At 35.6% G+C, this 22,976-nt stretch overlaps 1 protein-coding gene across 1 annotated transcript in view; it reads left to right on the forward strand.

Moving 5' to 3' along the window:
• The window catches only part of ZNF280C (zinc finger protein 280C), a 54,405-nt gene that overhangs the window by 14,652 nt on the left and 16,777 nt on the right, over nt 1–22,976 (forward strand). The window contains exons 5-13 of the mRNA XM_060137453.1: nt 1,745–1,804; nt 1,904–2,040; nt 7,736–7,847; nt 10,746–10,919; nt 11,069–11,178; nt 12,754–12,974; nt 16,517–16,674; nt 17,356–17,456; nt 18,218–18,364. Coding sequence (XP_059993436.1) covers nt 1,745–1,804; nt 1,904–2,040; nt 7,736–7,847; nt 10,746–10,919; nt 11,069–11,178; nt 12,754–12,974; nt 16,517–16,674; nt 17,356–17,456; nt 18,218–18,364 — 1,220 coding nt within the window. The remainder of the gene's footprint in view (nt 1–1,744; nt 1,805–1,903; nt 2,041–7,735; nt 7,848–10,745; nt 10,920–11,068; nt 11,179–12,753; nt 12,975–16,516; nt 16,675–17,355; nt 17,457–18,217; nt 18,365–22,976) is intronic.

Below are 22,976 nucleotides of genomic sequence, written 5' to 3' on the forward strand. Positions count from 1 at the left end.
AGAATGTAGCCAGCATACCAGTGTTTTTTTACTTACTATGGCAGTGCATAATAGTGTAGTTTAGAGAAAAGTTTGTAACTTTCTGAAAGCCTAGTTCTTACTTCTCTTGACTCTGAACTTAGAATAGCACTTCTATTCAGTTTTATAAAAGGTAGAATAATTTAATTTAGTTTAATTCTCGGTATCACTTCCTGTGGCAAATTGAGAGATGCTAAGTGGAGTGCAACTTCAAAGAAGTAGGCATGTTGGCATATTTGCTGCCGATAGAGGAACAGAATATTCTCTTAATGTTCCCTAGTCACTGTGATTATTTTTATACTGAAATATTGCCATATTTCAATATTATTCAAATCATCTTATTGAAAGCATGACAGTTCACATTGGATTTATATCAGTTATAGATGACTAGTACTCAACTAGAATAATGTGTATTAGTATTTTTTTTAATATCCGTTTTTTAAAATTAATTTATTTATTTTTGACTGCATTGGGTCTTCATTGCTGCGTGTGGGCTTTCTCTAGTTGCAGCAAGCAGGGGCTACTCTTCATTGCGGTGTACAGGCTTCTCATTTCAGTGGCTTCTCTTGTTGTGCAGCACGGGCTCTAGGTGTGCGGGCTTCAGTAGTTGTGGCACACAGACTCAGTAGTTGTGGCTCATGGGCTCTAGAGTGCAGGTTCCATAGTTGTGGTGCACGGGCTTAGTTGCTCCGCGGCATGTGGGATCTTCCGGGACCAGGGCTCGAACCCTTATCCCCTGCATTGGCAGGCGGATTCTTAACCACTGCACCACCAAGAAAGTCCTGTATTAGTTTTAAGTGATTCTGTCAGAAAGAAAATTGACCCCAGTGAAATTTCTTTTCTAAATAACTCAGAATTTAAATGATTTTATTGATGTTTTATGTGTGAGCCATAAAATATTTTAGCATATGGAACATGAGCTAAATATTTAAAAAGAACCACTGTAAGAGGGGGGATAAAAACTTGTGTTTGATACACTGCAGTCACCAAAAAGTACTATAGGAATAGCTCTTTACTGGTTTGGGTAAATACTTACCTTGAATTTCTGAACAAAAACAATACCAGGTTGTTTGAATGATCAGATTTTTCTCCTAGAAGACTTCTGTAGTGCTTAGTCAGAAACCCTACTTTTGTGTGACCCTTTATAGAATTATTTTATGAGATCTGGTTCTTTTCTACTAGGAGGGGAAAAAGGAAATTTTTTGATGTCTTATGGGATTTTTTGGTCTGCTTTGTATCTTCTCCTGATTAGCAGTTTTCTAAATTTTCATTTGATTTCTCAATAACCTAGAAGTTATGGGTTCACATGGGTATACGAGTGAGCAATATTAAACTGATACAGAAAGAAGGTCATGTCAGGCTCAAATTGACTTTTGGTGTAGTAGGTAGATATGAGATACTTTTGTAAACTCTAGATTCAATTTAGTCTGCAGTCTCTGATGGTATCCCTTTCAGAAGTCAAGAGTAACGGTACAGATAATCCATCAGCTTGCCCATAATGAAGCTTCCAGGCTTTTAGGGGTGTGAATGTGGCATGGAGATTGGGGAAGGGCTTGATTTCCAGTCACAATAACCCAGGTCTATATACAACCCTGTCACCATTAAGAGAAAAAAATATACTTCAACTATTGGTTATATATGGATATATTTTTGGAAAGTTTTTTCTATTATCTTAATATATATTTCATTCAAATAAAAATTTTTTAAATAAATATAATTTTTACAGATATTTTGAACAGAGGTACTCCCAGCTCATCTTCAAAGGAATTAAAGACAGTCAGTCAAGGTATAGTATTATTGTATTATTTTAATTTTAAAGTGAAATATTTTGACAAAATTGGTTGTGTAGAGAAATATTCAATATTTTTGTAATTTTAAAATACAGGTGTTACTGATGTTTTCAAGCCTACAAGTGAATTCTACAAACACCCGACATCAGATCCAGTGGCTGCCTTGCCTAGACTTCATCCTGAATCTAAATCTTCACATAGCTCTGATACTGTTCAGAGCATGTCTAAACCTGTAAGTGATTCTAAAACTACAGAATTAGATCAGGGACACAGTGGATATTATAATACCCAGTCAGAATTGTGGACTATCATAGTTAGTCACCAACCCAGTAGAAACATAATCACTATCAGAAAATGTCACCATCTTCAAAGTGAGAGAGTGACATGGACATATATACACTACCAAACGTAAAATAGATAGCTAGTGGGAAGCAGCCGCATAGCCCAGGGAGATCAGCTCGGTGCTTTGTGACCACCTAGAGGGGTGGGATAGGGAGGGTGGGAGGGAGGGAGATGCAAGAGGGAAGAGATATGGGGACATATGTATATGTATAACTGATTCACTTTGTTATAAAGCAGAAACTGGCACACCATTGTAAAGCAATTATACTCTAATGAAGATGTTAAAAAAAAAAGGAGCAAGGGAAAGTGGAAGGGCTATTACAAACAAGGAGTCTGTGATTGGGAGAATGGGATTAACACATATATACCATTTTTTTAACATCTTTATTAGAGTATAAAAAAAGAAAATGTCACCATCCTTATGATGGCTCAGCCAATACCCAAAATAATAGCTGCAGGAACTAACTATCCAACCTGTCAATAAATCAGGTAATATGCTTAAATTAAATAGGTGTAATATTGAAAACTATGCTATCGAAAGGTGAGTAAAAAAGTATAATCAGTAATGAAAATTGCATAATGGCAAAATTCTTAAGACAGTAAACTGAACCAGGCATTCTTTTTTTTTTTTTTTTGCGGTACACGGGCCTCTCACTGTTGTGGCCTTTCCCGTTGTGGGATACAGGCTCTGGACGCGCAGGCTCAGCGGCCATGGCTCACGGGCCCAGCCGCTCCGCGGCACGTGGGATCTTCCCGGACCGGGGCATGAACCCGTGTCCCCTGCATCGGCAAGCGGATTCTCAACCACTGCGCCACCAGGGAAGCCCTTAAACCAGGCATTCTTAATTGGGAAGATTTTTCCAAGGTCATTATTGCTGTTTATTTTGAAAACATACTTTCATAGTTTAGTTTTTAAAACTTTTAACAGAAATAATATATAATGGTAATATTTAACATTTGTTAGTCTGTCAACATGGGTAAGTCTTAGTTCTAGATGCTATATATAAATTAATCTCTTTTAATTCTTATGACTTTCTTATGAGGTAAGCGCAGTTATTTCCCCCATTTTATAGTTGAGGAAACTGAGGCTCAGAGAGTCTAAATGATTCACTCAAGGCCACACAGCTGGTAATGATGGATCTGGGATTTCAATCCAGGTTAGCCCAGAGTTTTTAAAATATGCACATACACACATCATACATACATTTAAGTATGTGCTTTTAAAAATAGAAGCATTGCCTTGGAGCAGTGGTGTATTTCACAGACCATTGGGGTTCCCTGAGACTCTCAGTAGTCTGTGAGGTCAAAACCATTGTCATACTAACAGTAAGACATTTGCCCTTTTCACTCTGTTAACATTTGCACTAGTGGTACAAAGGCAATGGAGGGTGAAACTGCTGGTGCCTTAATATGAGTCAAGGCAGTGCCACCCAACCCTACTAGTAGTTTTTGTATCGGTGGCCACCAAGCACTCACAGTAGAAAAATTTCACTTTCACTTAAGAATATTCTTGAGGAAATAATAAATTGTTTCTAATTTTATTAACTTTCAACCCTTGAATACACTTCTTTTTAAATATTCTGTGTGACGAAATGGGTAGTATACATCATAAAGCATTTCTCTATCTGCAGTATAGAGTTTTTCTTGAGGAAAAGCACTTGTGAGATTGAATTGCAAGCTGAACTAGCTGGTTTTTTTTAAATAGAATGCCATTTTTACTTGAAAGGATGACTGATAAAGCACCATGGAGTAATTATTTATTGCTGCTTAACAATAGGACCACAAACTTAGAAGCTTAAAGCAATATATACTTACTATTTCATGGTTTCTATGAGTCTGGAGTCAGGGTATGGCTTAACTGGGTCCTCTGCTGGGCCAGGCTGCAATCAAGGTGTCAGGCAGAGCTGCAGTATCAGTTAATACTGCTCCCAAGCTCACATTGTTGTTGGCAGTATCCAGTTCTTTGTGGGTTGTCAGACTGAAGGTGTCAGTTCTTGTTGCTGTCAGCTGGAGACCGTCCTCAGTTCCTTGCTGTGTAGGCCTTCCTAACATGACTTGCTTGCTTCCTCAAAGCCAGCAAGGGAAAGATGGCCTATGTAACATAATCATGTACATCCCGTCACTTTTGCCATATTCTCTTGGTTAGAAGCAATCACAGGTCCCGCCCACACTCAAGGGGAGATTATACAAGTCTTAATATCAGGAGGAAGTTATGGGGGCCACCTTTAGAGTCTATCTGCCACACACAGTTTTTCAGTACTCAGAAATATACAAAGCATGCCTATCATGGAAGAAAACTGATACTATTCTTGCCAGTGATAAAATTTGAGCTTTCAAGCAAAAAATTCAATTTTGGAAAACCTATATCTGTATTCCGAGATTATTATCAATCATAGCCCTGGACTAATGGTCCAAGAAACCTGGATTGAAAATGAGACTTGAATGCTGATTCTGTCTTTGTTCCTAAGTAGAGCATTTTCACAACCTCTGTGGGCCTCACTTTCTTCATTTCTAAAATGACAACCTTTACCCAGACCACTGGCTCTCAAACTTGGATTCTCTAAGTATCCACAGGCTGTTCTTAATGTTTTTATAAACTTAATAGGTGCACCTGATAATTGCAGGCTACAAGAAATGCAAAAATTATTTGATTTTAGCTGGAATCAGATTAACTCAGTGGTTTCCTCATACTGTAATAAGCTGTCTGGCATTTAGGAAAAACAAACCAGGGAATTCCCTGGCAGTCCAGTGGTTAGGACTCGGCGCTTTCACTGCAGTGGGCCTGGGTTCAATCCCTGGTCGGGGAACTAAGATCCCACAAGCCATGTGGTGAGGCCAAAAAAAAGGGGGGAAAAAAGGAAAAACAATAAAGGAAACATCATTATTTAAATACAGATAGATGAAGATCATTTCTATGTTGGACCCAGGGAAGAAGAATAATGAGGAGGGATATCTTTCGTGTTAGAAAAGTTAGAAACTAGAGCTCATCCAAACTCAGAATTTTTTGTTTCTGTGGGCATGGTTGTTTCATCAAAGTTACTCAATCAGGTTCCCAATCCTAGAGAGTTTTTTAAAAATAGAGATTTTTGTCAGTTGGTCTTGGGTGAGACCTGGGCATAATAGATTAAAACAGAAAAATCTCCAGGTGATTCTGTTATGCAGCCACAGTTGAGGATGACATATATTCTCAAATGAATTGAGAATCCTATGTTAGGGAATTTTCTCTGAAATTCTTAAACTTTTTCATTCTCTTTAACCTCAATAACTCTTTTCAGCAGGCAGGGACATAATTATTATTATCCATTTTAAAGTAAGTCTGATATAGCTTAAGGCACAGGCTTTGTAATAAGGCCGACCTTTGTTCTAATTCCAGCTTCATCATCAGTAACAAGCTGGGTTGTACTGGGAACCTTACTTAACCATACTTAACTTTAGCTTACCTGTTTATAAAATGGGAGATCGTATTAGGTCTTCATTAGTACTGCTGTGACAACTTCTTAACAGAATACATGTAGTACAGATCTTCTTTGACTTCTTTGATGGGGTTACATCCTGATAAACACATCGTAAGTTGAAAATATCCTGAGTTAAAAATGCATTTTGGGGCTTCCCTGGTGGCGCAGTGGTTGAGAGTCCGCCTGCCGATGCAGGGGACGTGGGTTCGTGCCCCAGTCCGGGAAGATCCCACATGCCGCAGAGCGGCTGGGCCCGTGAGCCACGGCTGTTGAGCCTGCGCATCTGGAGCCTGTGCTCCGCAACCGGAGAGGCCACAACAGTGAGAGGCCCACATACCGCAAAAAAAAAAAAAAAAATGCATTTAATACACTTAACCTACCAAGCATCATAACTTAGCCTAGCCTATGTTAAACATGCTCAGAACACTTACATTAGCCTGTAGTTGGGCAAAATCATCTAATACAAAGCCTGTGTTATAATAACATGTTGAATATCTCATGTAATTTATTGAATACTGAAAGTGAAAAACAGAATGGTTGTAAGTATATTGATTGCTTACCCTCGTGATCACGTGGCTGACTGGGAGCTGTGGCTTGCTGCCACTGCCCAGTATCAAACCACATATCACTAGCCTGAGAAAAGATCAAAATTTCTGCCGAATGCGTATCGCTTTCACAACATCGTAATATGGAAAATCGTAAGTTGAACCATCGAAAGTCTGGGACCATGTGTACTGTGAAAGAGGCAAGTACATTTTAAACAGACAATAATTGGTGGCTACTATTTCAGTTGCAAAGGAATAACTTGAATCTCATAAGTGACTTACCCAAGGTTCCATAGTTAAATAAATGGACAAGTCTTCCGAATCCTAGTCTATCACCTTTTGTACCTTACCATTGTATTTGGTATCTTTCTGAACTACTTTATGAGATATTAAAAAATCCCAATTGGAGAATTATTTTAACAAGTTATTTGTTTAATAATATATCTGCTTTCTGAAACGGTGGTACTTAATTGACCAGAGTTATCACCTAGGAAAGGATTTAAAGTAAAGTGTTAAGTTTGTTTGGAGGAACTTCTGTTAAAGAACTATTTTGGGAATTGCTAGTAAATATTTTCCATTTTTAAGTGCAAATATTTGGAGAAAATATTTACCTTGTAGTTAGATTGTGCTTGGTTACAATTAAGTCATATAGCTATTATTGATTTTATATAATACATGGTAAAGCTCAAATGCAGAAATCTGCCTGTTATGCCTCAAATTCTAGGAATAGAATGGTTTGTGTCACTTCAATATCTGTCTCCATAACAAGTCTCTGTCAACAGAAGACTTAGTAGCAAAGTAAAATTCTTAATACATGATTGTCTCTCTCAACTTGTAAGCACAAAACACGCAAGCAGGATCCTTATATTCCCATGATAAAGGTAATATGTATGGGGTTTGGTGCAGAGCGGGACAGGGGTTGAAAAGAAACGGAAGAAAATTTTGTTTTCTGCAGATGGTTAGTGTGGTATATAGAGTACATCAATCAGGACTATATTTTATACACAGGTGTCTGGTCCTCTTTTTTCCACTGAACTTTATATTAGAAACATTTCTTTGTCATTGGCTGTTTCTGAAAAAATGTTGCATGATAGTCTATTTAATTTATTTAACCGTTCCACCATTGTTGGACATACAGGTTTTTAATTTTTGCTATTATAAATAATTCTCCATTAAATATTTTCATTTCCTTAGCATAAAGTCTTGGAAGTGGACTATTTAGAATAATTGGATCAAAGGATATGAACTTTTTAAAGCCCTTGATAGATACTCCCAAAATTTTCTTGCAGAAAAGTTGTACCAAAATATAACCTCTACTTTGCTAGTAATATTATCATTATTTTTAAATGTTAACTGTTTATTTAAAACTAACTTTAGATTTTCAGAAAAATTACAAAAATAATCCAGAGAGTTCTCATGTACCCTTTACCTAGTAGATGCTGATTTTGACAGCAAGTAATAAATATCTTTGTGTTTTATAACTTATTAGTAATTGAATCATTAAGGTTATCTTTATAGTATTGACATATAGTTAAATTTACCTTTATAAAACTTTGTAAAACAAAATAATTATAACTTATTACAGGATTTTATAAAGACTTCATCACAAGATGAATCGGATGATTCTTCAGATCTGGTGTTAGACTTGACCCAGGATTCAACACCACTACGCAAACATGGAACAACAGTTTATATAGGTTTGGTTTGGCAGTTTTTATAAATATAATAAAAAGAGACTTGATGAATATATATATACGATGGATTTCTATTTTGAAGCCTGTATCTTCATGCTATGTTTTTCATATATTGTAAAATGGAAGCTAATCATTCCTGAATGTCTTTCTTGGGTGATTTTATATAAAATCGTATTTAATGATAGAATATTTTATTTCTTTTTATTAAGTTGACTAACATATTCTTTGAGCTCATTCTCACTTGGAGCCAGCCATGCACTGAAAAATCTTAATATAATTTCTGTGAGTCAGGGAAGTCCCCTGATACCCTAATACTATGGTTTTAAAAAAAAAAGTATTAATTACTTGGTAATTAGTATGAGAAAAAAATGCATGGTTATAGTTGATTTCTTAATAGGCTAGAGTCTTTCTATCAAAATGTTGTAGATGTGATAGTTAAATATGGTTATAGGGTAGTAGTATAAAATGGCAATACTAAAGAAATAAGTGATTTGCACATAGTAACTACTCAGTAAATATCCATTGAAGGAATAATGAAAATTTCCAGTTAAAGAAGAATTATAGTTCTTTGATTGTATACCATAACAAAGTTCTTCATTAACCTGAAATAGTATGCCATGAAGTTTTATCTAGTTGAAAAATTCCCTGTTACCAAAGCAATTATTGTTTCTATGTTAGCAAATTTGATGTATTTCACTAACTGGAGAAAGGTACACAAAAATGTTTGTGACTATTTAAATTGTTTACTCACAAATTAGTATATATTTACAAAACCAAAATAGAAAGAAATTTATAGTAATATGTGCGCCAAAAACATTTTCCCTTGATAATATTTGGTTTGATAATCACTTATCTAGGTGCCACTTATCTAGTGAGTAAAATAACCAAGAACCAAAATAAATAAGATGAAATAGATGTCTGAAATCTGATTTTATAATGCACACAGTCTTTATTCATAGAAAAAATCTGTGAATTCTTGAAGCTTCCACTCTCCCTCTCTCTCTAAGTTGTTATACTGCAAAGAGTGGAACTTTGCCCTAATGGTAAATAGGTTTATAGTTGATTAGGAAGATATAGGCTTGAGCCTCTATTCTAAATATTTTTGTAGCCTTTATTAAATCACCTAACCTCTTTACACCTCAATTTTCTCATATTATTAAAATAGATATTTTTATTTTTCTCACATAATGCATTCATTTTCTAGACCTGAAATCAGCCATTTAGCTATATAATTTTGATTCTTGCTCTGTTTATCTCAGGGCTTTTTTGAGGCTCAAATGAGATAAGTGAGAAGTGAAAAATTCATTAAAGCATTGAAAGACTTGACAATAAACATTGTTAGCATGATAATTATGAATAGTAATATGGACTATATGTTCAGAAGCATGATTAATGGACTCCTGTCTAGGATGATCATAGGATATTGGAGATGGCTGGATTTGAACTTGATTTTAAAGAAGGAGAATGGGATTTTTATTGGCACTGTTGAGGATAGCGAACAGCACAAGCCAAAGGCAACACAGATAAATAAGTTGAAGAATCAGAATTTAAAACTATTGAGCTCAGAGTGATTTTATTTAACTTGGAGATTTATGCATGCTTTAAAAATTATATATAAAACAGCCTATTAGATAACTAGTTGCCTAGTCCAAAATACCAGCACTCATTGGTTGTTCAGTGAACCTAAGCAACTGAGAAGAATGTTAGTGTGATTACCCAGAAATCAGTCCTAAGTGTCTGCAATATAGCTGTCAGTAATCATGTGCTTGAAGATGGAAAAAAATCATTTCTGTGTTATCTCAAAGAATGAAACGCAGATTTGACAGAGGAGCCCACTGGTGTAATACTCTTATTTTCCTGGCATATACCTATTCTGCTTCTCCTATTAGTATACAGTTGGGAGCATTAAAACATGTGCAGTTTTAGAATCTTTATCACAAAGTACAATTGTGTGTTATTTTCAAAAGGGACTTTTTCTGGGTCTGGTTATAGCCTAAATAGCCCCACTTCTCTTGCAAATACCCTGAATTGCATAATTCTTTAGCCTTTAAGTGATGGTTTTCAAACTCAAAACTATTTTCAGCAATGAAATCTCTATTCAAACAGAATTTTATGTAAAAGTCTCATTTTTTTTTTAAAGTAAAATGAGAATTTCTCTGTCTGACATGCCCACTGAATTCCCTAAAACAGAACCATTAGGCTCAGGGGAACATAGTTTGAAAGCCATCATACTAACTCCAAACCTTTTCATATGAATAAGTGAGGTATTGTCATTCAAGATATTTAAGATTAGTTGTTTCTACTTTGCATGTAGGAATTAAATAGATAATTTAAACTACCCATCAGGTTGTTAAGTGGGAAAAGAACCAACTTGGTTTTCCATTAGATATCTTAGGACTTTTTTTCAAGTATCTTAAGGAGTTTCTCTAAGTTTTTAGATTAGAATATAAATTGTTTTTGTTTACAAGCTCAAATGCATTGAAGCATCTGAAGAGAAATTCATTTTTTGGAACTGAGCTTTTAGAGTATTCTCTCTTCTGCCTTTTTTTTGGTGGGGGGGTGGCTTGGGTTTTTTTGGTCCGACTTCTTTCATGATACCTATTTATATATTAATTTGAAAGCATCTTTAGAATTTTCTTGCATAAAAAGTTTATTTCATGAATTGTTCAAACTGTGTTGTCCATAATGGTTATTTGTGCGGTTTCTTTCTACCTATTGATCATATAAATTTTGGTCATTCTTTATTGTCAGTTGTATGATATGGTAATTCAATTATATTACCTTTATCTCCAAAGTACTCTTACTGAATTTTAAATGTAAGGCCATTTTAGTAGCATTTGTAAACAATATTCTATACTAAAGCAATTTCAAATATCTTTCCCACTATTTTAATCATTGTAGATCTAGAAGAGTCTCCGCCTATAATAATGGAATATTGTTCTCTTTCTCAACAAAACGTTGTTAGTCCAAAAAAGCCAAAGATCACCGAAGGAGTTTCTGACATAAGTCCTTGTGCTTCATTGTCTTTAATGAACACTCCTTCAGTGACATCCTCCCCTGTCTTGCTATCGAAAGGTAAATATGAATCTGGTGTATAAAAAAGAAATGGTATTATTTATACATAAATTTCAGAAATTGTGATGAAGTTTAAAACTGTTATTACTGGTTGGGTTTAAGGTTAAAAAAGGAGAATTTGACTCATAAAACTCCTTAATTTATTTTAGGTACAAATACCTCACCAACTCTCCATAAAACTGCAACACCTCTTGTAAGATCTTGTCCAAAGTGCAATGTTCAGTTCAATCTTTTGGATCCTTTGAAATTTCACATGAAGGTAAAACTTTTTCAAAATTTGATTTTTAAAAATATTCACAAATCTCTGAAAATATTAATATTAAAATATTAAGGATTGATATATAGTAAATGCTAGTTTATCCAGATATTTAGATAAGAAATCTTCTCATTGGTATTTTCATATAACTTAAGTAAAAATTGATATTCATAATGATTAACTTTATAAGAGATTTTAAAATCCTTCCCAATCATTAAATTATTAAAATTAAGTTTACAAACACTACATATTATATTTTAATTTTTAATGAAATAATATATTAATCAGGATATTTTATTGACTAGGTCATGCCATTCTTCAAACTTCTTGTAAAGCAGGCATTTTATTAGGTGCTTAATCTTTCATGTAACTTAATTTCTTTTTTTATGTTATTTTTTGTCCATGGTGATATATGCATGTCACATTACTCAATGAAAATCTTAGCCTTGCATTTTAATTTTTAGCACTTAGACATAAACTCCTAATGGTGGAGCATTTCATATGAAATGATAGTTTTAACTCAATCCAGAATATAGTATGTGTAGTTGTTATAAATTAATTCTAGATTTATATTGGTGTAAGAAGCTCTTGTAATTAGGTTTTAGGTAATTTTCAAAGTACTAATGAAAATATTTTAAAATATTTTAGTAGATACTACAGTGTCCTTTGTGTCTGTGGAAAGATAGTCCATATTCTTTTTGTATGCCTAGTATAAATGGCAGGAAGGGGGGAAGGAGGCAAGAAAAAAGGTAGTGTAGGATATATGCAGAAAAGAAGGGATGAGAAGAATACAAGGTAAAGAAAACTATTTAGTAAAAGTTATTGCTCACTATTTCAAAGATTGGCAATTTTTTCATTGAAATTCAGCATTTTACAAAAAAATGTAGAAAGAAAAGGAGCATCCTGGAATTCCAGTTACAGTCTCTTTATTCTTGGGCAAAACTGTATTTGATCTATCACTATTTCCGTCTCCCTGAGTGTGACTTCTGTTAACTGGACTTTGGGCTTTGGTTTTAAAAGTAAGAAGTAACTTCTACAATGCTTTCAGGTTTCCTATTTATGTAATATTGTGTAGAGATACACAATCAAGTGATGTTTTTATGTTTTGCATCATAGATAGAGAAAAGAAAGGAATGAGTTTGTTAGTTATCTTTAGTTTATTTAATTTTGGGGTAATTATAGTCACATGATTCAAAAAGTATAAGAAGGAATACAGTGAAAAAATCTCACCCCGACTCCTGTTTGCCTAGTTTTCAATACAACTCACAAAGGAATCATTTTTTATTAACTTGTTTTGTATCCTCTTTGATTTTCTTCCTGCATATACCAGCACACATGAATGTTCTTATTTTCCATCTATTAATATACACAAATCATAGCATGTTATATATACTTCTGCACCTGGAGAAAGTGACAGACTTTTTCTAAAATGTAGCTTTTATTTATTGTTTGTGATTAAAACTATGTGAGACTGTCTTTCCACATGAGCTGGCCCTAGTTATAAACACAGAATCATTTTTTGGTGTCTAATTTTTTAAAGAAATATAAATAAGGCTTATATATTTTTTTCTCTTTCAGCGTTGTTGTCCAGACATGGTAAATGCATTTTTGGGAATGATTAAAGTGGAACTTTCCAGTACTGAAGATAAAAATGAGACTGGTGCAGAGAAAGGAAAATTGATTATGTTAGTTAGTGACTTTTACTATGGAAGACATGAAGGAGCTGTTGATGAGGAAGAGAAGACTTATACAACATTTAAATGCTTCAGTTGCTTGAAAGTTCTTAAAAATAATCTTAGGTATGTAAATACTTATTTCTATTTCTATTTGAAAATTGGGATGCTACAGATGTAAATATTGTATTTCTTTTTCTGTGCCATCCTAGATAAGCAATTTTAACTTTCTACTAAGAATAAAGGCAGATTTTCATGTTGAAAAGCTTTTATCTTTTCTTGTATTTTTAGGAGTTTGACACTTGGATCCACTTTAGTTGTATTTCTTTCAGATAGCTTAAGAAAGGACAAAATTTATTTTAAGCTAGGGGAAAATCATTCTTTTCTCTGTATTTATCATTGAACTAGGAATTTCCGTGAGATATTTTTATTAAAATTTTAACTGCTTCTGAATCTTATTTTTCCTATCACAAGAAGAACCACTTTATCCAATTCTACCTCCTCCATGTTTGTTTTATTTAATGTTCTCTTTTACAGTTCATATTTATAATTTTAGTACATTTTCCTTACAGAAGAAGTGATTTTTTTGGATCATCTAGAGAAGTACCAGTTCTTTTTTTTTTTAATTTATTATTTATTTTTGGCTGTGTTGGGTTTTTGTTGCTGCATGCGGGCTTTCTCTAGTTGCGGCGAGCAGGGTCTACTCTTCGTTGCGGTGCACGGGCTTCTCATTGCGGTGGCTTCTCTTGTTGCAGAGCACTGGCTCTAGGCACGCGGGCTTCAGTGGTTGTGGCACGTGGGCTCTGTAGTTGTGGCTCGCGGGCTCTAGAGCGCAGGCTCAGTAGTTGGGGCACACGGGCTTAGTTGCTCTGTGGCATATGGGATCTTCCTGGACCAGGGCTCGAACCCGTGTCCCCTGCATTGACAGGCAGATTCTTAACCACTGCGCCACCAGGGAAGCCCAGAAGTACCAGTTCTGTGCAACATGTCTGCTTTGATTTTATAATTTAACAGATTTTCAAAGTAGAGATTCAATTCTCAATGGAATTCTGAGGAGTTATACATGTATGCTTCAAATTTTAGGAGCTTATACTTTGCAGTCTTTGAGTTATATGGCATATTACATATCTATCATCCTAAGTGAAATATAACAAGAACAAAGTAACGGGATATATTGATTGGTATTTTTTAATTGGCTATATAGCCTGACATTGCTTTTCCAATATTTTATTATAAAAAATTTCAAATAGTCAGCAAAGTTGAGAAAATTTTACAGTGAACATCTCTATATATTTACCACCTCAATTCCAGCATTAATATTTTACTCTACTTGCATTACTACATATCTGTTTATCCATAGATCCATCTGAGTTTTTTATACTTTCCAGAGTAAATTGCAGACATCAATGCACTTCCCTTAGGTCAGATACATATATGCATATGTATGTCTGTACCTATATTGTGACACATAACACGCTTATAAACTTTTAAAAATATTTACCCTTGAAAACCATCATTTATAACTAGCATTCTTAAACATTCTATAGGTAGGTCATTTCTAAGCTCAGCATTTATTTTTCCTGGTGAATTCTTGGGTCCAAAATGAAGTACATAGAAAAACACTGAAATACTCTGTAATATAAGCCTAAAACACTTGTGAATGCTACATTTATGGTAGCGTTTTATAGTTTTCAAAGACCTTTCACTTATATTATTCATATGAGTTTTCACACTTCATTACCTCCTTTTATCAAGCCCTACCAGCCATCAATTGCTAATGGTCCCAGTAGCTTAACAGAAGAGAAATTGTTATTTGCTATGTAACACTGAAACAATGTTACGATAAAACTCTGTGACTCAGGACTTCCCTGGTGGCGCAGTGGTTGAGAGTCCGTCTGCCGATGCAGGGGACACAGGTTCGTGCCCCGGTCCAGGAGGATCCCACATGCCGCGGAGCGGCTGGGCCCGTGAGCCACGGCCGTTGAGCCTGTGCATCCGGAGCCTGTGCATCCGGAGCCTGTGCTCCACAACGGGAGAGGCCACAACAGTGTGAGGCCCGCGTACCGCAAAAAAAAACACAAAAAACTCTGTGACTCATAAAAACAGAGTAGAACAGTGGTTACCAGGGATGGGGGAATTGGGGATATGTTATTTAGGGGCACAAACTTGGAACTTTTTATAGATAAATAAGTCCTGGAGATCTAATGCACAGCATAATGGTTATAGACAACAATACTGTGTTATAAACTTCGAAGTTGCTAAGAGACTAGATCTTAATTATTCCTACCATAAAAAAAGAAATTATAATTATCTGATGTGATAAAGGTGGTGGTTTTAAGGGATGGTAGACCCTAATAGCTCAAGATTTCTCCTCTCAGCCCTGTCAACATATTGTAGTATATTTTTCCCTACATCGAGTGTCACCAAAACCAGTTAGGGTTATTTTATTCTGAGAATAGTCTTGTGAGGGGTTTCCTTTTTTCCACATCTCCATCTACTGGTTTAAGAGGTGTGAGCTGCTGATGGGGGCAGGGTAATAACTGAGAGATAGGTAGTTAACAGATTATTTTATACAAATACATTTTACTAAAGTTGTGAGCTGAAAGGTTAATGGCTCATGACCTTTATATGTAAATATTTAGGCAAGACTAGGATTTTTAAATAGATTTTAATAGAGATGATATTAAAATGAAAGGGGGAAAAAGATATTTCAAAGTGTACCATAAGCAGCTCTAAAGATAAGTGGTGTTTTGGAGGTGTGAAGAGATAAATGTTAAAACCTCTGTAATAAGTGCTGCCTAGGTTGCTGACATTATTACTTCATTTCAAGATTATTTCCTTTAGGGACTCATAGTGACTAGCTATTAATATTTGACCCAGACTTGAGATTGTAATTTTGATTAAATAACTTTACTTTGAAATTCAGTAAAACATTTCAGTAAGCCGTTTGAAATAGATATGCCTGTTTATATTGTACTCTCTGCCATTAAAGGTCATAGTTCCTTCTCGTAAGAAGCCTTTTAGGGAATCTGACATAGCAGAATGTAGAACTGAAAAATGGACTGTGCTACAAAGGGCACAGTCTGTGAGTTAAAATGAACTGTTTGTGCTAACGGTAAACCTGTATCATTAAATAAAAGATTCTTGTAATTATAGGTATTAAAATTGCTATTACATGCATGTAGAAACCAAGACACAAATAAAAATACTAACAATTTGTCTTTTAAGCAGCTGAAAGCTATTGTATATCACAAGGCCGTCAAAAGATTTCTCTCATGATTCTGTAGCTGCTCTTGGTGGTAGAGTTTCCTTTAAGTATTTTATTTTAAAATGTAAATAGTATTTCATGTATGGAAAAGAAGCCTGCTGTTTTTCTTTACAAAAAATTTTTAATCTGAAATAATGGTGAGGAAGCAAATTAGCAGTATTTCATATTAACTATATTAATGGATTATTTTAAAACAAAGATGCAAAGAAGAATGTTCACTGATGCACTTAATGAAAGTGATCATTTGAATTGCACACTTTTCCAGAGGACTATATGGCTTTAGAGGTGTTATTTTGAGTAATACAACTGCATTTTTAACATTTAGGTTCAGGTACTTATTTGTGAGATTTGTCTTTGGTTATAAATTTGAATATTTGAACCTGTTCACAATAATTTATAGGTTTATGAACCACATGAAACATCATTTGGAACTTGAGAAGCAGAACACTGAGAGCTGGGAAAACCACACCACCTGCCAGCACTGCTACCGTCAGTATCCCACACCATTCCAGCTGCAGTGTCACATTGAGAGCACACACACTCCCCATGAGTTTTCTAGTAAGTCACAATTTTATTAAAATCCTGAACATTAATGATTTTGATTATCTAACCTATGAGGAATCCTTAAGAATTCTGATGGAAAAATAAGAATAAGAAATAGATTTTGTAATTTGGGGGCAAAGTTGAAAGCATATTTTAACTTGTATAAACTTTTCAATAAAATTACTTACTAAAATTGAAGTCCCTCTTGTAAATTGAAACTTCTTGGCATAACTTACGCATTGTATGTAGGAAGTAAATTACAAAACTCAGATTCCCTGGTTTGCAAATATAAAATTAATGGTCTTCATTTACACTCTAATAAGAAAAGTAACTGCAGTGATAGTTAAAATCAGAGTCTGGAGTTAGCTTGGATTCAAATCCCAGCTCTGCCTCTTAATACAGCTGTGAGATGTCAGTCAACTTAATTAATCTTTCTGTGCCTCAGGTTCCTCATCTGAAAAAATGGGGATAAAAATTAACAGTACAGCTCTCAGTGATGGTATGAGAATGAAACAAGCTAATACTAAGTAAAAGTCCTTAGAACAGCGTTACAAAGTTAACCACACTAGAATTGTTGGAACCACCATCACCACTATTATTATTATTACTTGTTGCTGCTGTTGTTATGGATGTGCAAACTGAATCTTTGATTTATACATCCTTAAAATGATGTAATGTGTTTTTTTCCACTTTCAGCTATTTGTAAAATCTGTGAATTATCATTTGAAACAGAACATACTCTTTTACAACATATGAAGGACACTCATAAACCCGGTGAAATGCCATATGTTTGCCAGGTACACACACATTTTATTGTGTATTTAGGTGTTTAATTTTCACATGCCATGAAATAGTATTGTTTTTTTTTTAAATAAAAATGAATTACTAAAATGAAGACCCTCTTCAATAGTTGAAACTCTTGGTTTAACTCATGTATGTGTGGGTGGTGGGTTGGATTTGACCTGTGGGCCATAGTTTGCTGACCCCTCTGCTAGACAAACAAAAAGCCCTGCTGGAGAAAGACAAACATATTGACTTTCTTACCCTGTAGGGAAGAATATAGACGTGTTAGAGAAATCGGAAATACTGTTAGTTACGGGGAACTCAACTAAAGGCTTTGGGGCCAGTATTTTTCCAGAATTTCAAGTGGTCCCCAGTAAGATAGCAAGATAAAGATAAATTGCCTCTGTTACAGCCTGGATGCTATTTAAAATCCAAAGAAGAGGATCCTCATTTGATGTAACAGGAAAAACTTTATCGGTCAAGAGGTGTCAGACTTTGAAAATTCAAGTCAGGATGGGGATGGGGGGTAGTAGATCTGAAAAGAAGGGAATCTACTGATGTTTAGGAATATCCCTAAACTTTGAAAGACAACTTTTCTGCTTCAGAGATTATCTGTATTACTTGCAGTATCAGGATCCTTGGTTGTATAGGCAGCAGAGCTGAATTAGTACTACATCATGTTACTCTAAACAAATGACTTATTGTGGCTACTTTGATATAATTGCGTATCGGTTACAAATTTTCAAGTTAAATTAAATCTTCTTTATATTTCTAGGTTTGCCAGTTTAGATCATCAACATTTTCTGATGTAGAAACTCATTTTAGAGCATCCCATGAAAATACTAAGAACTTGCTATGTCCATTTTGCCTCAAAGTTAGTAGAATGGCAACCCCCTACATGAATCATTACATGAAGCATCAGGTGAGGTTTAGCAGTTCTTATTTGTTCATTTTGTCTTAGTGAAAAGGTTATATATATAAACTTAGAACATTGGTTAGATTTGTTCTAGAAGGAAAGCAAAGTTGTTCCAAATGACACCATTAATTCATAATTTATGCTGAAATACTTGTGAAACTTCCACTTCTTCTCCTTGTCTGCTTCCTGGTGATGATGAGGCTCATGGATAGTGAAAATTCTGAAAGGTAGGTACAAATAGGAGCCTAGTGTGGAGGGGAAGAGGAAAGATGAGTGGAATATTTATATTGGACATTTCAAGGGTTTAAGAGTGGTGAGAATGGGAATGATTTTAAAGAGCAGGGAAAAGGATAAGTTTGAACTAAGGAAGATAAGATTGAGGATTCACAATCTTCTGTTTTCCTCTTTCTCTTCAAACTTTATCTCCACTTTCTAGTCCACCTCCCCCCCCCCCACCCCTGCGCTCCACGACTTGTGGATCCCAGTTCCCTGACCAGGGATCAAACCAGAGGCCCCTGTAGTGGAAGCGCAGAGTCCTAACCAGTGGCCCTCCAGGGAATTCCCTAGCCCACTTTTTATTATGAGAAGACATGTGGTTGTCATCAGTGATCCAGGATGGTCTCTTGCAGCAGACAGTGACAAAGTAAACAGCAATGACACATTTCTAGATATGTGAACTATGCCAAAGAACAGTGTTTAGGTTATAACTTGTTTCTTAGATGACTTTTACCAGTCCTGCTTTTGTAATTTCTGGAATATCAGTACTAGTGCTTGCACCTTTCCCTTGAATTTTCATTTTATGCTTGCTGGTTCTTTTCCTGACACAATTAGACCATCCTTTATTTGGGCTGAAAACTTGATAACAGTGAGCCTATTCTTGAGTGCTTGAAAGAGCAGTCATACATTTGCCAAAATCAGAAGTCAATGAATTTACTGAATCTGATTATGTAATGAGGTTTTGCCTCCTCACTGATCAGCTCATTACATTTCCTTATTATTGAATGCGTTATCATGGCCATTTTATTCAGCACTTGTGCTAACATTGCTTTCAGTTCCAGTCATTAGATAATCATGAAATCAACTTATAGTTGTTAATTGGAAAAAATCATAAATATAGAATATCCAGATGCATTCAAGATCACCTGTGTTATGGCAACATGCTTATTTTTTTATCCTGGTATGTCACCTCACTGTTAAACTCTGGCAAAATCTTTCTATTCTAGAGTTTCCCCCATGTTCCATCAGACGTCAAATAGATGTTCTACTCTAAAATTGTTCCTGGAAAAAGAAATTCAGTAAATGGCTGCACTTACAAAATGAATAGTTTTTTGTTTATTTTTTGATAGGATTTTTCAGAGCTTTTAACATGCTAAAAAATGCTTTAAAGATCATAAATCTCCAAGCAAGTGATATTGTATATGTTGTTCCCAAAACTTATTTGACCATTGAATCCTTTATTTGCACAACACATACTAACATTTCTTTAGGAATAGAGTTTTTGAAACACTGATCTTGGTACTCTGTATTTCATCCTTTGACCTTTGATTTTGAAAGAAAGAATGAGATATAAAGCAGTAGCTCTATTTTATTATGAAGCTTTTAACGTAATTCTTTCTCTTGTGCTTTACTAAGCTCCAGAGTGAGGTGTAGATGTGGAGGGAGTAATAGATGCTTAGAAAGGTAAGAAAGAGATGGATGGGCTTGCTATGTGGACTGTGTCTCCTAAATGGTTTAACCTGATCTGTAGTCACTCTTCATACCGTGAGTTGTATGTCTTAACTTGCCACATATATAGGAAAGCGTTAACCCAGCAGGTCTGAGTTGCTCAAATATGCACGTTTTCAGAAGAGTCTACTTGCATAACTAGCCCTTGGCTAACTCTGGAAACTGAGCCTTTGTTATTAATTGATGAGTGTTTTACACGCCTGGAACCTTGAGCCATGTGGTACCAGCTTTTCTAGGTCTTGTGCAAAAATATGTTTATGGTGAATGCCTGCTTTTCTTCTGGAGTCCGAAGGTTTGGTGACTGAACCCCATGAAAAACCTGGGCTCTAAGACTCAAAGAGAGCTTCCCTGGAAAACCAAATAAAACAACACAAAACAAAACCAAAAAACTTCATACCTGTTGCTGCAGTTAGTTGCTGGGGGATTGATGAGCATGTCCTATGCAACTCCACTGGGAGAGGGCACTTGGAAACTGGTGCCAGTATCCTCCAGGCTTCACCCAATGCACTTTTTTCCTTTATTAATCCTGTTCTGTATCCTGTCACTGTAATAAATCAGAGCTGTGAGTATAACAGCTTTTAAGCCCTATAAGTCCTTCTATTGAATCATCAAACCGGAGAGTAGTCTTGGGACTACTGACACACCATGGGTGCCCAATTTTTTTGTAAGTTTGGAGTACCTAAGAGGTAGGCAGTCAGCAATCAATAGAGGAAGACTCTCAGTTTGAATATAATTGTTCACAAAAGACTCAAAAACCATAGCTGAGCAAGATTATAAGCTTGTAATTGAGATGATATTAGGGCAATTTTAGACCATAAGAATTGTTGAGTCTGTGGCTCATTTTATTCTTTTTAAAGACTTTGGTTGTAACCTTTTCCTTAAAAGAATAGATTATTATGTATTGAGTGATTTCAGAGCTAACAGGACAGTTTGTACAACTTTTAAGAAAGGATGAAGGATTTCAGATGTGTTAAATAGCCTCATTAGATCTTTATAGTAATAACAAGCAGTTAACATATACTAATCACTTGCTGTACGACAGCCACTAGTGCTTTTACTTGCATTATCTTGTCTGATCCTTACAACCACTCTACAAAGCAGGTATGCGATCATTTCCATTTCATAGATAAGGAAACAAAGCTTTATAGAAAGTAAGTTACCTTGCCGAGTGTCACATTCGCTGATAGTTGGCAGAGCCAAAAATTGACCTAGGGCCCAAGCTTTTACCTCAGAGTCATTCTTCACTGACATTAGGTCTAAAGGCAGATATTACAGAGAGTCAGAATTAGCCTTGAAAACCTTCAAATCGCCCAAAAGATATAGTATCCTTGTCAAAAAGTTCAACACAATTTTTGTCTCTATCCTTGGAATAGGTCACCATTTTTTTGGTTGAACATCATGTTATTTTAAAAACGTACTGTATTATTCTCAGCACATCACAGGTATGCATGCATAAGAGAGATATGAAAGACTTGAGTCCATCTAAGGGAATAGTAGGTTAATGTCCCCATCTCAGGGCTCTGGGCAAATGCTCATTGAATGGAATGGCAGACATTTTGAACTAGTTTAATTGTGCTTGCTTCTCATGTGCACTCTCTGTCAGTCTCTTGCTGCCTGCCTTACTGGTTATTAAACAGATACTTATTTACTGTTTAATATATGCCAGGGACTGTTTTACAGAAGTGAGCAAAACAAAGTTTGTGCTCTCTGGAATTTGCATTATAGTGGCAGGTGGGAGAGAGAATGAGAATATGTATTATGTCTGAATGTATCTGTATGCCAGCTGGTAATAAGTACCATAGGGAGGAAATACATGAGGATAGGGAATGCCAGGGCTTAGGAGGTGAAAGAGTAGCTTCTGTTTTTTTATGTGGGGTGGTCAAAGAAGTCTCTCCAGAGGAAATAAGGGATTAAGCCATGTGGCTATCTGGGAGTGAATGTTCCAGGCAGAGGGAACAGTAAGTAGGCAGTGAGGTGAGCATATATCTAGATGTTCAAGAAGCAACAAGGAGGCCAGTGTGGCTGGAGCATGGTAAACAAGTGGGAGAAAGAGTAGTAGGAGATGAGGTTGTAGCAACAGAATGCGGGGAAGATAGTATATGGCCTTGTAAGCCAGAGTCAGGATTTTTGAGGGTTATGGGAAGCCATTGGAGTGTTTAGGCATGTGAGAGATTATTCTGGCTGCTATGGAGAGAATAGACTGTTGGGAGGAAAGAGTGGAAACAAGAAGGTAGGAGGCTATTGTGAGAGAGTGCGGGTGAGTGACTTGGACTCATCTGGTGGCAGTGGTCGGAGGTGATGACAAGTGGAAAGATTATGCTTTTGAAGGTAGAGCTGAAAGGTTTTATCAGTGGGGTGTGAGAGAAAGAGTTAAGAGTGACCAAATTCCTTCATCCTGAGCAGCTGCAAGAATGATGTTCCCATATATTGAGATATTGGGAAGACTATGGAAGGAACAGATTTTTTTTAAGGGTGGATGGGGGAAAATCTAGAGTTTAATTTTGTCCATGTTGATTTGAAGTGCATGTTAGATATCAAGTAATGATGTTGAGTAGGCAGTTGGATGAATACTATTTAAAGTCATGAAACTGGATGAGATATAGGTACAGGTAGAGAAAAGATTTCTGGGACCTATATCTGGGGAACTTTCTGTCATGTTACCTTGCTATCAGCTTCTTGACTGAGTTTTTTTCCCCCCTCTTTCCCCTCTCTTGAGTACATATAGGTGAATCTGTTTATGTTGGCTGTACCTATGATATGATCCAATTAACCATACTTCTTAAGATGAAACTAAAATAGTAATACAAGTACATTATATTTACCTATTGCTTTGAACTTTGTAAGGAATTTTTATTTATCAAATGCCTGCTGTGCACTAGTAATGGCTAGGTAC

This window comes from Lagenorhynchus albirostris, chromosome X (assembly GCF_949774975.1).
Source record: "Lagenorhynchus albirostris chromosome X, mLagAlb1.1, whole genome shotgun sequence".
NCBI classification, from domain to species: Eukaryota; Metazoa; Chordata; class Mammalia; order Artiodactyla; family Delphinidae; genus Lagenorhynchus; species Lagenorhynchus albirostris.